General features: G+C 45.4%; 1 protein-coding gene across 1 annotated transcript in view; it reads right to left on the bottom strand.

Annotated features, from left to right (window-relative positions):
- LOC115113775 (solute carrier family 12 member 4-like) overlaps positions 1-13391 on the bottom strand; it is a 49717-nt gene extending 36326 nt beyond the window's left edge. The window contains exon 1 of the mRNA XM_065013197.1: positions 13028-13391. Coding sequence (XP_064869269.1) covers positions 13028-13166 — 139 coding nt within the window. The 5' untranslated portion in view covers positions 13167-13391. The remainder of the gene's footprint in view (positions 1-13027) is intronic.
- Between the last annotated feature and the right edge of the window lie 640 nt (positions 13392-14031).

Genomic DNA, 14031 nt, shown 5'->3' with positions numbered 1-14031 from the left:
CAAATAAAGTTTAGCGATATCTGTAGAGGTTACAGGAAAAGAGACGACTAATAATAACTACAGTACAATAGCCATCAAAACCATGCAACGATGCAACCCTGTCAACCACAGTATATACGGTCTATGGTGCTAACTGTGACGAATCTCCAAGTTAGTTCCCACAGTCTGCCTACAACCTACAGTATGACGTCACCGTCTGTCTCAGTCTCCCACTCCCACTCCCACGTTCAAAGTCATCAACCCCGGCAGCTGCTATGTGAGTTATACTGTAACCAGAGACCTGCGTCCTACACTATTATACTGCTTTTAATGTCTTTAGCATATCAGGCACAGAGAAAATAGGAAGGAATTCACTCAAACCCTCTATTGCAAAATGTTTCAACCCATCATTGCTGATCAAGATTATGAGCGACTTCTCTTGCATCACCAGTAAGCAAAGCATTCACCCAAAGATAAATTCATATCCAAACATCATCCAGGCCAGAACTAAAATCAATCAATGTTAAATAGAGCAGAGATGACAAAAAAGTTGCTTAGTAAATTTCTCTCTGGTTTAAACTCTGTTCTCTGTTTCCCTTGATACATCAAGCTGAGGCAGGATATGAGCCTGGGGCTACTGGCAGTGCACACAGCATCTGTGTGAATATGATAATACACGACACACAAACCAATCTATTTCTAGAAATTAAGATCCTGACCTTTGGATCATCAGAGAACCTGACAAGTCGTCGAGTCTCTTCAAACAATATTTGCTTGCAGCACAAATCCAACCGGTTACAATACTAACATCCTGAGCCACAGACAATTACCCGACTGCCGTACCCTATAAGTAGGGCTGAACACGAGACAGAAAATGCTAACTTCTCTCCGGCATCTATTCTAAAACTAGACCCATGCTGGTTCAGTGGTGCCAAGCTTCTCTACTTACCTGTCTCCGGCACCAGTGCTGCTGAGGGTGACCATGCTGCCACAGTGTTCAGTACCTCAGTGCTGCTGAGGGTGACCATGCTGCCACAGTGTGTGCAGAGAGCAGTGTACTGTGATCTCTGGCTCGGGACATAGTCAGGCGCCATTCAGAACACACTGTCACACAGGGCAAACTGTCACTCACTGAGGGGCTTGGTCCAGAACACACAGCGTGAGGCTACACACACACACACACACACACACACACACACACACACACACACACACACACACACACACACACACACACACACACACACACACACACACACACACACACACACCGGAGGGGGAGTGCACTCACAGGAGCGAGTACACACAAGCAAGCACGCAGGCACAAATACATATACACTGTGGGTTGTAGAGCAGAGGCCAGAGCAAACACACAGTAAGCATATGAAGATCTTAAAGTATTTCACAGCTACGTACAGCACATTGATATTTACTATGGGCCATGATGGGCTTGTCATTATGCTAACAACGCATAATGGCAACTCAAAATGATATGCTGTGAAACATTTAGAAAAAATGTCCCACTTAATCACTAATGATGAGGGAGTCAACTCCTTGTACCATTTCTGAGATTAGATGGGAATGAGTGTGTAAAGACCTAACACTCACTCACTAGTATGATGTAATTGAAAATGGTCAGGGAAAGAGACCAGATCAATTCAAATACTGTCCTCTAGTGTCAGTTTGCTGCTAGTGCCATGTGAGAACATTGTAAAACAGGAAGGATGTCACTGTGTTTGTGTTTACATTGCAATGTGCATGTGCATGCCATCATAGTGTCAGTTCTAAATAATGACCGAAGGATGCTGAACTTGTAAAACAACATATAATCCTTTATCTCTGTCTGTACTGTTCGCTTATATGTTTCCAAATGTCGCTCTCTCTACCACAACACCCTCCCCATGTCGGTCTTATTAAAAGGATGGAGGGTATGGGGACGGGGTGCCGTTTGTAAAGTTGAATGGTCCGGAGGGGGTTCTCCTGACCTGACGTTTGATGTCTAATTAAAACAGATTAAAGATGAACAGAACTGTTATGAACGACTCACAGAGAGCCCTGAGTTCCACTGCGCTGAAAAGAACAGCACACAGGGATTTACAACGACAGGTCCCAACACGTCAACGAACAAACGGTGCCTCCACAAAAATGCCTCTGAGCCACAAGATCAAACGACTGCCAACAAAATGAGACAGACTGCCAACCCTGCCGAGCTTCCCGCCTCCTCCTGCTGTACTGAACAGTCACCTCTGTCTGAACGCCTTTTTACTATTAAGACAAGTCAGCACATTACTGGCAGCACTCACTTTAGCTTTTTACATGGAGAAATAACATGACTACCCAAGTTTCCAAAGCTATCCAGACATATAATGAAGTTGTTTCATATGTGCTTGACTGAAGAGGTCTTTGAACTAGGCCTATTAATGGAAGTGTCAACATATCACTGGTGTAGTGAAGTTACAGGCCAACGTACATCTGCAGAATGAATTTTGGAAGATAATATCATTCTTTACTCTGTTTCTAGTTCCATCAGCTTCTTTCTTTGTCTTTTTACATTTAATGCAAAGCAGAGACTATTAGCCAAGGTATTAACAAATACTATATTTGCAGATTGATATTAAGCTTTAAACACACCAGTAAAACCACCACACATTTGGTTGCCGTATTTTCAATGTGGTCCCATTCAAACAAAGGAAACAGGAAAAGGCAAGTCCAAATGGTCTAGTAAGCACTAGGGTGGGGCACCAATTGAGGTTGTCTTTTTGTGTAAAGGCCTATTATCAGTGCTGCTGTGTGCCACCGTAAAAACAACCACTAAGACAAAAGTCTGACTAGTCTGACTGACACAGAACTATACCCTAGACTAGAGTCTGACTGATACAGAACTATAACCTAGACTAGAGTCTGACTGACACAGAACTATACCCTAGACTAGAGTCTGACTGACACAGAACTATACCCTGGACTAGAGTCTGACTGACACAGAACTATACCCTGGACTAGACTCTGACTGACACATAACTATACCCTAGACTAGAGTCTGACTGACACAGAACTATACCCTAGACTAGAGTCTGACTGACACAGAACTATACCCTAGACTAGAGTCTGACTGACACAGAACTATACACCAGACTAGAGTCTGCCTGACACAGAACTATACCCTGACTGACACAGAACTATACCCTAGACTAGAGTCTTACTGACACAGAACTATACCCTAGACTAGGTTCTGACTGACACAGAACTATACCCTAGACTAGAGTCTGACTGATACAGAACTATAACCTAGACTAGAGTCTGACTGACACAGAACTATACCCTAGACTAGAGTCTGACTGACACAGAACTATACCCTGGACTAGAGTCTGACTGACACAGAACTATACCCTGGACTAGACTCTGACTGACACATAACTATACCCTAGACTAGAGTCTGACTGACACAGAACTATACCCTAGACTAGAGTCTGACTGACACAGAACTATACCCTAGACTAGAGTCTGACTGACACAGAACTATACACCAGACTAGAGTCTGCCTGACACAGAACTATACCCTGACTGACACAGAACTATACCCTAGACTAGAGTCTTACTGACACAGAACTATACCCTAGACTAGGTTCTGACTGACACAGAACTATACCCTAGACTAGAGTCTGACTGACACAGAACTATACCTTAGACTAGAGTCTGACTTACACAGAACTATACCCTAGACTAGAGTCTGACTGACACAGAACTATACCCTAGACTAGTCTGACTGACACAGAACTATACCCTAGACTAGTCTGACTGACACAGAACTATACCCTAGACTAGAGTCTGATTGACACAGAACTATACCCTAGACTAGAGTCTGACTGACACAGAACTATACCCTAGACTAGAGTCTGACTGACACAGAACCAGTGTCCACACCCAACACAGTTGGTGACTTGCGACCTTGCCGGTCTCAGACAACGATCAGAATCTTCTCATCTCTAAGAAAGGCACAGTGAGCAGCAGCATCAAAAGTACCGAATAGATGGTCTGGACCCAGATTCACAGAACACTTCTAACACAAAAACTTAAGAAGCTTCTTAAAGAAAAAAAAAACAATCTTAAGATTTCATTTTTTTCTTACAGGCTTCTCAAATATCTTCTTGCAAACTTCTTAACAACCTTCTTAAGATGATTGCCACTAGGCAACCAATCTAGCCAGTAATGACAATCATCCTAGCATATTTCAAACTGAGATTACTGTTCTAAAACATGTTCTTTGGTTGAAAACAACCAATACTGAAAGTTTCATATGAAGTTTGTGAATGACTTAAACATGCTCAATTGCTTTCATTAGCCTAATCTCTCACTGCCCTGAGTTTAAGACAAGGGTTGAGGTATCTTGGAACTAAAAACGTTTCCAAGAAGAAATCCAAGAACATAATTTTTTTTCTTAGGAAGAAATTTGAGAACATTTCTAATAACTTTATTGAGGAATACACATTCAGTATAACTTAAGGAAAAATTGCACTTAAGAATAAAAATGTTCTTAATAAGGTTGAATCTGGGCTCTAGACTTTGTAGTTGTGACTTTTCAGTGGCTAACCATTTATATAACCAATAATGCAAAAGAAAGCAAGAAAACTTCAACATGTCAGCAATCACCAAAGCTGCTTATCCATGAAAAACACTTTGTCACCCTATTAGCTCATTCGGTATGAAAAAGCCTCTTTGCTAAACTTCTCCTTAAATGAACATTTAAGACTTTATTAAGCAGCAGAGAAGTCATGCAGCTTAGACCTCTCTATGGCTCTACCTCGTGTGGTTAGCTGGCAGAGATGCTATTCTGATTAGTGCTGTTCAAAGGCAATGTGTGTGTGTGAGAGAGAAAGTGTACATGTTTTCCTACATTATCAGGATCACAATGTCCTGACAACTCACCAGAATGTTCTGACAAGGTATGAAAACAAGATAAAAAATTAATTGTTCAAATGCTATTTTAGGCTTAAGGGTTAGGTTAAGGGTAAGAGTTAGTAGGATTTTGAATGGGAATAAAATAGTCCCTGAAAATTCACAAAAACAAGACTGTGTGCGCGTGCATGCAAGCACAGATTCAAACGCACTCGAGCTAGAATACCTAAACATGAGTGTGTGTATGTGAGTGAGCATTTTGGGTGTGTGTAAGAACACTAGTCAGTTAGCTACAGTAGCTGTCAAGACTGGTTAGACTCTCAACAGACACCAGGGTCCACAACAGAGATGCTGCTAGCCTGCTACTGTACCAACCAACACTAAGGTGGGTACACAACTATACCAGAGCCGTAGGCAGTTAAGTTACATTTGATTTGATACTGTAATACTGTGTATTGTATAATAACTTGGTGTTAGCTTGTCTAGCTCATTTGAACTGATCCGTGATCTGCTTGTATATAGCCTCGTTATTGTTTTTATTGTGTTACCTTTTCCTTTTCTATTTAGAAAATATTTGTCTTACTTTTTAACTCTGCATGGTTGGGAATGGCCTCATAAGTAAGCATTTTACTGTAATGTCTACACCAGCTGTATTCGGCGCATGTGACCAATAAACTTTGATTTGACTTGTCCTTACACATTTATAAAGGATGGTGAAGTGCTCAACTAAGTCATTGTGAATATATACTTCATATTTCATAGTTAGAAATGTGTCTACTTAGTCACTGTCTGGACAGTGTTAATAATCACACAGACAACAATGACTGACTGATAAGATGTTAGATTGTGTTGAATGACACTGGGGAAAAGAAGAGGAAGAAGAATTTGTGGATCCAGTTCTGTTTGATATATTGTTTATCAGATGAACTTAATCAGATGAACAGTTTCCTTACCACTAATGGGGAAATTAAGTTGAGATTCAATTTAAAACTAAAAGTTGCACATACTTATCAGTGGGTTGGTTATAAATTTCAAAACACAACCATCAAGTCTCTGTAGCTCTTTCAAGTACGCTATAGGCCACTCTTTCTTTCAAATCACATCAAATCAAACTTTATTTGTCACATGCACTGAATACAACAAGTGTAGACTTTACCATAAAATGCTTACTGACAAACCCTCAACCAACAGTGCAGTTCAAGAAGAGATAAGAAAATATTTACCAAGTAGACTAAAATAAAAAGTAATACTAAAAAGTAACACAATAAGAATAACAATGAGGTTATATACAGGGAGCACCAGTACAGAGTCAGTGTGCGGGGGTACAGGTTAGTTGAGGTCATTTGTACATGTAGGTAGGGGTGAAGTGACTATGCATAGATAATAAACAGTGAGTAGCAGCAGTGTACATGTAGGTAGGGGTGAAGTGACTATGCAGAGATAATAAACAGTGAGTAGCAGCAGTGTACATGTAGGTAGGGGTGAAGTGACTATGCATAGATAATAAACAGTGAGTAGCAGCAGTGTACATGTAGGTAGGGGTGAAGTGACTATGCATAGATAATAAACAGTGAGTAGCAGCAGTGTACATGTAGGTAGGGGTGAAGTGACTATGGATAGATAATAAACAGTGAGTAGCAGCAGTGTACATGTAGGTAGGGGTGAAGTGACTATGCATAGATAATAAACAGTGAGTAGCAGCAGTGTACATGTAGGTAGGGGTGAAGTGACTATGGATAGATAATAAACAGTGAGTAGACAGATAATAAACAGTGTACATGTAGGTAGGGGGAGAAGTGACTATGCATAGATAATAAACAGTGAGTAGCAGCAGTGTACATGTAGGTAGGGGTGAAGTGACTATGGATAGATAATAAACAGTGAGTAGCAGCAGTGTACATGTAGGTGGGGGTGAAGTGACTATGCATAGATAATAAACAGTGAGTAGCAGCAGTGTACATGTAGGTAGGGGTGAAGTGACTATGCATAGATAATAAACAGTGAGTAGCAGCAGTGTACATGTAGGTAGGGGTGAAGTGACTATGCATAGATAATAAACAGTGAGTAGCAGCAGTGTACATGTAGGTGGGGGTGAAGTGACTATGCATAGATAATAAACAGTGAGTAGCAGCAGTGTACAAAAAGGGGGGGGGGGGTCAATGTAAATTGTCCGGTGGTGATTGTATTAATTGTTCAGAGTCTTATGGCTTGGGGGTAGAAGCTGTTGAGGAGCCTTTTGGTCCTAGACTTGGCGCTCCGGTACCGCTTGCCGTGTGGTAGCAGAGAAAACAGTCTATAACTTGGGTGACTGGAGTCTCTGATAATTTTATGGGTTTTCCTCTGACACTGCCTATTGTATAGGTACTGGATGGCAGGAAGCTTGGCCCCAGTGATGTACTGGGTCGTTTACACTACTCTCTGTAGCGCCTTACGGTCAGATGCCGAGCAGTTGCCATAACAAGCGGTGATGCAAAGGCTCAGGATGCTCTTGATTGTGTAGCTGTAGAACCTTTTTGAGGATTTGGGGACCCATGCCAAATCTTTTCAGTCCCCTACGGGGGAAAAGGTTTTGTCGTGCCATCTTCACGACTGTCTGGGTGTGTTTGGACCATGATAGTTTGTTGGTGATGTGGACACCAAGGAACTTGAAACTCTCGACCCACTCCACTACAGCCCCGTTAATGTTTTCCTGTAGTCCACGATACAACATAATTGCACATCAGGTCATGACTTTCTTCAGAGAGTTGTGTTAGGAAGTTGTGTTGTTTTTGTGCATTCTGTTAATTCCTCAAGTCAAGCTATTATACAATACAGTGACACTCTCCTGAAGACTTAGGGTTAGTCCCAAATTGCATCCTATTCCTTGTATAGTGCGCTACTTTTGATCAGGGCCCAAAGGGTTCATTATATAGGGGATAACATGCCATTTGGGAGACAGTCTTTGAGGACTGTTTGTCTTTCAACAGAAGCTAATACACTTTAGCAGCCCAATCAGGAGAGATGGGATTCATTGTTACCGGACAAGCTAGAGGCTGTGGAAAACATACAGTCATTCCCTACATAAAGGACTGCCAACTCCCACTTTAAAATAGCCCAGTTTGTTGTTACATGTCTCTCATAGCTCTAACCCCAGGGGCTCTAGTAGAATAATACAGCTAACCCTACCTTACCAGTAGTGCTCTGCTATAGCCTCTCAGGGAGACAACTGTAGCTGTAGCTAGTGGGGTTGTGTCCTAAAATGGTACCCTATCGCTATAATAGTACACTACTTTTGACCAGAGCCCTATGGGGAACACAGGGTAATGTGTAAGCCACTTGGGACAGCAGAGCAGAGTACACCCATGAACACTCTATAGGGCATTATTTGTATGTGGTTTTCTCAGTCTAAAATCATATGTTTAACAGTTCTAAATACAGGAGCTTAGTCACCACTTCTGTCAACGGAAGCATTGATGTGATGGGAAGTAAAAAATTGGCTGCAGGTTTACAGAAAGAAATGGTTGTGAGAATACATTGTCTTGTAACATGAATGAATAGAAGAAATGTATAGTGGTAAGTCCCCTCATCAACACAGCCAACTAGCCATCCTTATTCTACAACAAATCAGTAACTGACACCGGTCTGCAAGCCATCCTTTACACTTCAGCTTCCCTTCATGATACATTCTTCTGACTGACTCTTTCTGTCACTGGTCTCAGGGTTCAAATTAGCAGTCCAGCTGTCCAGAGCCCAAAGGTCATGACTCAGTCCACACACACAGAATCAGCTGTCTGCAGAGTGGGTGTTTATCTCTATGAGGTTAAGACTATCTATGAAGCATGTGGGACAGAATGACAGGAATGGACACTGTTGTCCTGAAGACAGGCTGGGAAGACCCAGGAAGCAAAACAATGATTCTCCCCTCACGTAATCTATTGTTCTGTTCTGTACTGTACAGTTCAGTATGAGGCTAACTGTTTTCTGTATAGAAGACAAAACTAAAGATTCCTTCAATAGTGGATTAGATTACAGCAAGGCAACAATACTGTAGGACATGATGATAATGCTGATGCAGACATTCACTCAGAAACACTCTCTCACACATTTACTCAAACACACTATTTCACACACAAATTCTCACAACTAATTCGATCATGCGCAAATGCAGCCTTGCCAGATATTGTACAGTGGATAAACTGACTGGCTGACTGACTAGAACTGACTGACTCCTAGCTAGCTACCACTCTAGTGGAAGGCTTCTCTGGCACAATGGCCACAGTGTGTAGTCCAGTCCAGACCAGCTCTGGAGAGAGTAGGGCGATCAGCCTGGAACAGAGTTAGCACTGTGACTGTGGCTGTCTCCCTCCTCTCCTCCGCCCTCTTTACCCAACCATACCAGACCCACACACCTCCTCCCTCCATCACACCATCTATGATAGCCTCCTTTACTTCAACAATCTCCTCCCTCACTTCACCTCACCAACAACTCCTCCTTTTCCTACAAACACTTACGCAACACTCCACCCAAGACAATAATATACATTTTTACTCCTTCCTAGTCATCTGTTTCCATCTCACTTCCTAGATGTTATTCTTCCTGTCAGTGGGAAATGGTGACATAGCTCTCTCTCTCTCTCTGGAAACCCCACTGCCTGAGAGAGAAAGACAGAGAGAGAGATTAAGAGGAAGAAGAAGGGGAGAGTTCACATTAATCTCAAAACAGGCATGTGCAGAAAGAGAGAGCTCAACAGGCTTGGAGAACCATTCCAGGTCATTTCATGCCATCAGCTGTTTTATTCATTCAGGAGCCCCTCTTATGGACAAAACATGAACTGCCAGTGATAACACATAACAGCTGTGTTTTTGCAAACTGGGTTAAATTGAGGTTGCCTGTGAACACTAGATTGTGAACACCAGATTTGCTTTGTTTCACTTTGTATTTCAGTTTGTTCCCAGGCCAAAATCCAATCCAACAAAACAAGCCGTGAATGAATTCCATACATTCCAGGAATATAGAGGCAAAGATGTCCCATAATTCCAGGGTGTTTGAGATTATGATGATGATATCAGTCCTGAGTCCCGTGGTCTAGTGGAGCGTATCACTACTATGTGTCCCTGCCACATGCAGGGACACAGTCACAAAGAAGTGCACCCCAAACGTACACACACGCATTCTCCCTGCCCACGCATTCCCCCTGCCCACGCATTCTCCCTGCCCACGCATTCCCCCTGCCCACGCATTCTCCCTGCCCACGCATTCTCCCTGCCCACGCATTCTTCCTGCCCACGCATTCTCCCTGCCCACGCATTCCCCCTGCCCACGCATTCCCCCTGCCCACGCATTCCCCCTGCCCACGCATTCCCCCTGCCCACGCATTCCCCCTGCCCACGCATTCTTCCTGCCCACGCATTCTCCCTGCCCACGCATTCCCCCTGCCCACGCATTCCCCCTGCCCACACATTCCCCCTGCCCACGCATTCTCCCTGCCCACGTATTCTCCCTGCCCACGCATTCCCCCTGCCCACGCATTCTCCCTGCCCACGTATTCTCCCTGCCCACGCATTCTCCCTGCCCACATATTCTCCCTGCCCACGCATTCCCCCTGCCCACGCATTCTCCCTGCCCACGTATTCTCCCTGCCCACGCATTCTCCCTGCCCACGTATTCTCCCTGCCCACGCATTCTCCCTGACCAAGCATTCTCCCTGCCCACGCATTCTCCCTGCCCACACATTCTCCCTGCCCACGCATTCTCCCTGCCCACGCATTCTCCCTGCCCACGCATTCTCCCTGACCAAGCATTCTCCCTGCCCACGCATTCTCCCTGCCCACACATTCTCCCTGCCCACGCATTCTCCCTGCCCACGCATTCTCCCTGCCCACGCATTCTCCGTGGGAGAGAAAAAACTGCTCAACCAATATTAACTATATTGGAAACAATAGTAATTAATCCCAGGCCAGAACATTGAGCACCTACTTCCTCTATAACTCTGTGATGGAGGTGCATTCATTATCCTGGCAGTAATGGATGGAAGGCCAGGCAGGGGTAGGTCTGTGTGCCTGGCTGGCCAGCCTGTGATGGTAGTGTATTCATTACCCTGGGAGTAATGGATGGAAGGCCAGGCAGGGGTAGGTCTGTGTGCCTGGCTGGCCAGCCTGTGATGGTAGTGTATTCATTACCCTGGCAGTAATGGATGGAAGGCCAGGCAGGGGTAGGTCTGTGTGCCTGGCTGGCCAGCCTATGATGGTAGTGTATTCATTACCCTGGCAGTAATGGATGGAAGGCCAGGCAGGGGTAGGTCTGTGTGCCTGGCTGGCCAGCCTGTGATGGTGGTGTATTCATTACCCTGGCAGTAATGGATGGAAGGCCAGGCAGGGGTAGGTCTGTGTGCCTGGCTGGCCAGCCTGTGATGGTAGTGTATTCATTACCCTGGCAGTAATGGATGGAAGGCCAGGGGGTAGGTCTGTGTGCCCTGGCCAGCCTGGTAGTGTATTCATTACCCTGGCAGTAATGGATGGAAGGCCAGGCAGGGGTAGGTCTGTGTGCCAGGACGGCCAGCCTGTGATGGTAGGGTATTCATTACCCTGGCAGTAATGGATGGAAGGCCAGGCAGGGGTAGGTCTGTGTGCCCGGCCGGCCAGCCTGTGATGGTGGTGTATTCATTACCCTGGCAGTAATGGATGGAAGGCCAGGCAGGGGTAGGTCTGTGTACCTGGCTGGCCAGCCTGTGATGGTAGTGTATTCATTACCCTGGCAGTAATGGATGGAAGGCCAGGCAGGGGTAGGTCTGTGTGCCTGTCTGGCCAGCCTGTGATGGTGGTGTATTCATTACCCTGGCAGTAATGGATGGAAGGCCAGGCAGGGGTAGGTCTGTGTGCCTGGCTGGCCAGCCTGTGATTGTAGTGTATTCATTACCCTGGCAGTAATGGATGGAAGGCCAGGCAGGGGTAGGTCTGTGTGCCCGGCCGGCCAGCCTGTGATGGTGGTGTATTCATTACCCTGGCAGTAATGGATGGAAGGCCAGGCAGGGGTAGGTCTGTGTGCCCGGCTGGCCAGCCTGTGATGGTGGTGTATTCATTACCCTGGCAGTAATGGATGGAAGGCCAGGCAGGGGTAGGTCTGTGTGCCCGGCCGGCCAGCCTGTGATGGTGGTGTATTCATTACCCTGGCAGTAATGGATGGAAGGCCAGGCAGGGGTAGGTCTGTGTGCCCGGCCGGCCAGACTGTGGTTTTGTGTGGGTGCTTCATTATGAGGCAGCTCCCTTTTATTAAAGCTCTCCTTTCTCTCCCTCATACAGCAGACTCACGCCTGGTCGGTTCCCATGTCAGCCTTGCATATCAGCAGTCTCATATAATCCTGCCCCCTGGCTACAAACTCCTCTCCTCTCCACCTAGGAGTGGTTTATCCACTTTCCCATACTTGATACAGAAGCAAATTGAGAAACTGAAAGAGGGACTAGAACTAGATATACAGCTGAGATAGACTGAGAGAAAGCTGTTTCTCACTGGTTTAACAGCCTGCTCAACCCCTGTGTGTGAAAATAAATAAACGCTATGCACAAAGAGTGCTCCATCTTTTGTCAGATGGAACACTTGAGGCCTAAGCAGGGCTGGTCCCCCTGCCTCTCCGCCCCCTCTACCCCCTCACCCCCCCCCCCCCCCCACACACACACACACTTGCCACATTTTCCCTTTGTCACCACAGACATATTTGGCATGAGGGGGCTCATGATGGGGTAATCTTCCTGAGTCTGTCCTGAATCTCTGAAATCCCACGATAACACTCTCACAGAAAATTCTCTGAGCTGTCAAAAATAGGCTGGAAAACTCTCTGCCAGGAAAGGAAATCTGCCAGGTAGGTTGGAGGATGGCCATGGTAAACATACAACGGCTGTTCTGTCTCAGCCAGCCCCCAGGACAATGTATTGTAAAGCATACCCACAACTTCTCCTCAGGTCACACTCATAACAACACACTATAGAAAACATCTCATTAACTTCACATTTCTAGACAGTTCTCTTAGTAAATAGGACAACCTGCTTATAAAGAGTTAAGGAACACTTGTCTGTCTGTTCTTCCAAGCAGTTCTTAGTTAACAAGACAACTATGTTGTTCTACTTTGTAAAGAGTTGAGAGGAACAGTTGTCTGAGAAAGAGCGAGAGAGAGAGACTCACCATCAGAGCTGACAGTGTCTAGATGTCCAGGGTGTCTCCCCTGTCCTGTGTCTCTGTAGTCCACCCAGTTAATTCCTTCCAGGCTGTCATAGTTGGACGTAGCGCTGTCCTCCACCGGTACCACTGTGAAATGGGGCATGTTTTCATCCGCTGGTTAGGCCCTGATGCTAATAATCCTCAGTATCTCCGGATAGGCATTCAGCAGCTAATGGTTAGCGCTGCCCTGACAGTCTTGATCAGCCAGCTGAACTCCCAGGCAGTCAGTCAGTACTACTAATCTCAGCAGCATTCCACTACCCTGCGCTCACTTCCTCTGAGCACATTACCATACCATAGCCCTGCCCCCTCTACCAGCCCCGACCAGGCCGGCCTCCTGGGCTCCTTGTGTGATTAAAAGAGGTGCTGTCTGTCATGTAGCCTGGGATACTCAGTCTGGCAGGGGAGGAGAGGACTCTGAGACACAGTCAGTGTCCCACTGTCGTCAGCACCACTGACTGATATCATATACTCAGTGGTCATATACTGAGAGAGAGGGAGAAAAGAGGGACAGCAGGGAAACCCATTCCATGGCCATGTTGTTAATTGACCCTCTCCACACTGAACACTTCTCTCTCTCTCTCTCTCTCTCTCTCTCTCTCTCTCTCTCTCTCACACACACACACACACACACACACACACACACACACACACACACACACACACACACACACACACACACACACACACACACACACACACACACACACACACACACACACACACACACACGCACAGACAGTCCTCTGTGTATGTGGGTCTTGACCAAAACACACACACAACTCTGAGACGTGGCAGTTTGGAAAATAATCAAATTAACCAAGTGTTTGTTTGAGAGAGAACAGAGAGCGAGCGAGAAAGAGATGACAGAAAGAGAGAGAGAGAGATAAAGAGACGAGGGAGTGAGAGAGAGCGAGACAGAGAGAGAAATAACAAAAAAAGAGAGACGAAAGAGAGAGAGTGAGGGA

Source organism: Oncorhynchus nerka, linkage group LG28 (genome assembly GCF_034236695.1).
Source record: "Oncorhynchus nerka isolate Pitt River linkage group LG28, Oner_Uvic_2.0, whole genome shotgun sequence".
Taxonomy (NCBI): domain Eukaryota; kingdom Metazoa; phylum Chordata; class Actinopteri; order Salmoniformes; family Salmonidae; genus Oncorhynchus; species Oncorhynchus nerka.
The sequence above is the reverse complement of the archived record's forward strand: the minus strand, read 5'-3'. Positions and strand labels throughout refer to the sequence as shown.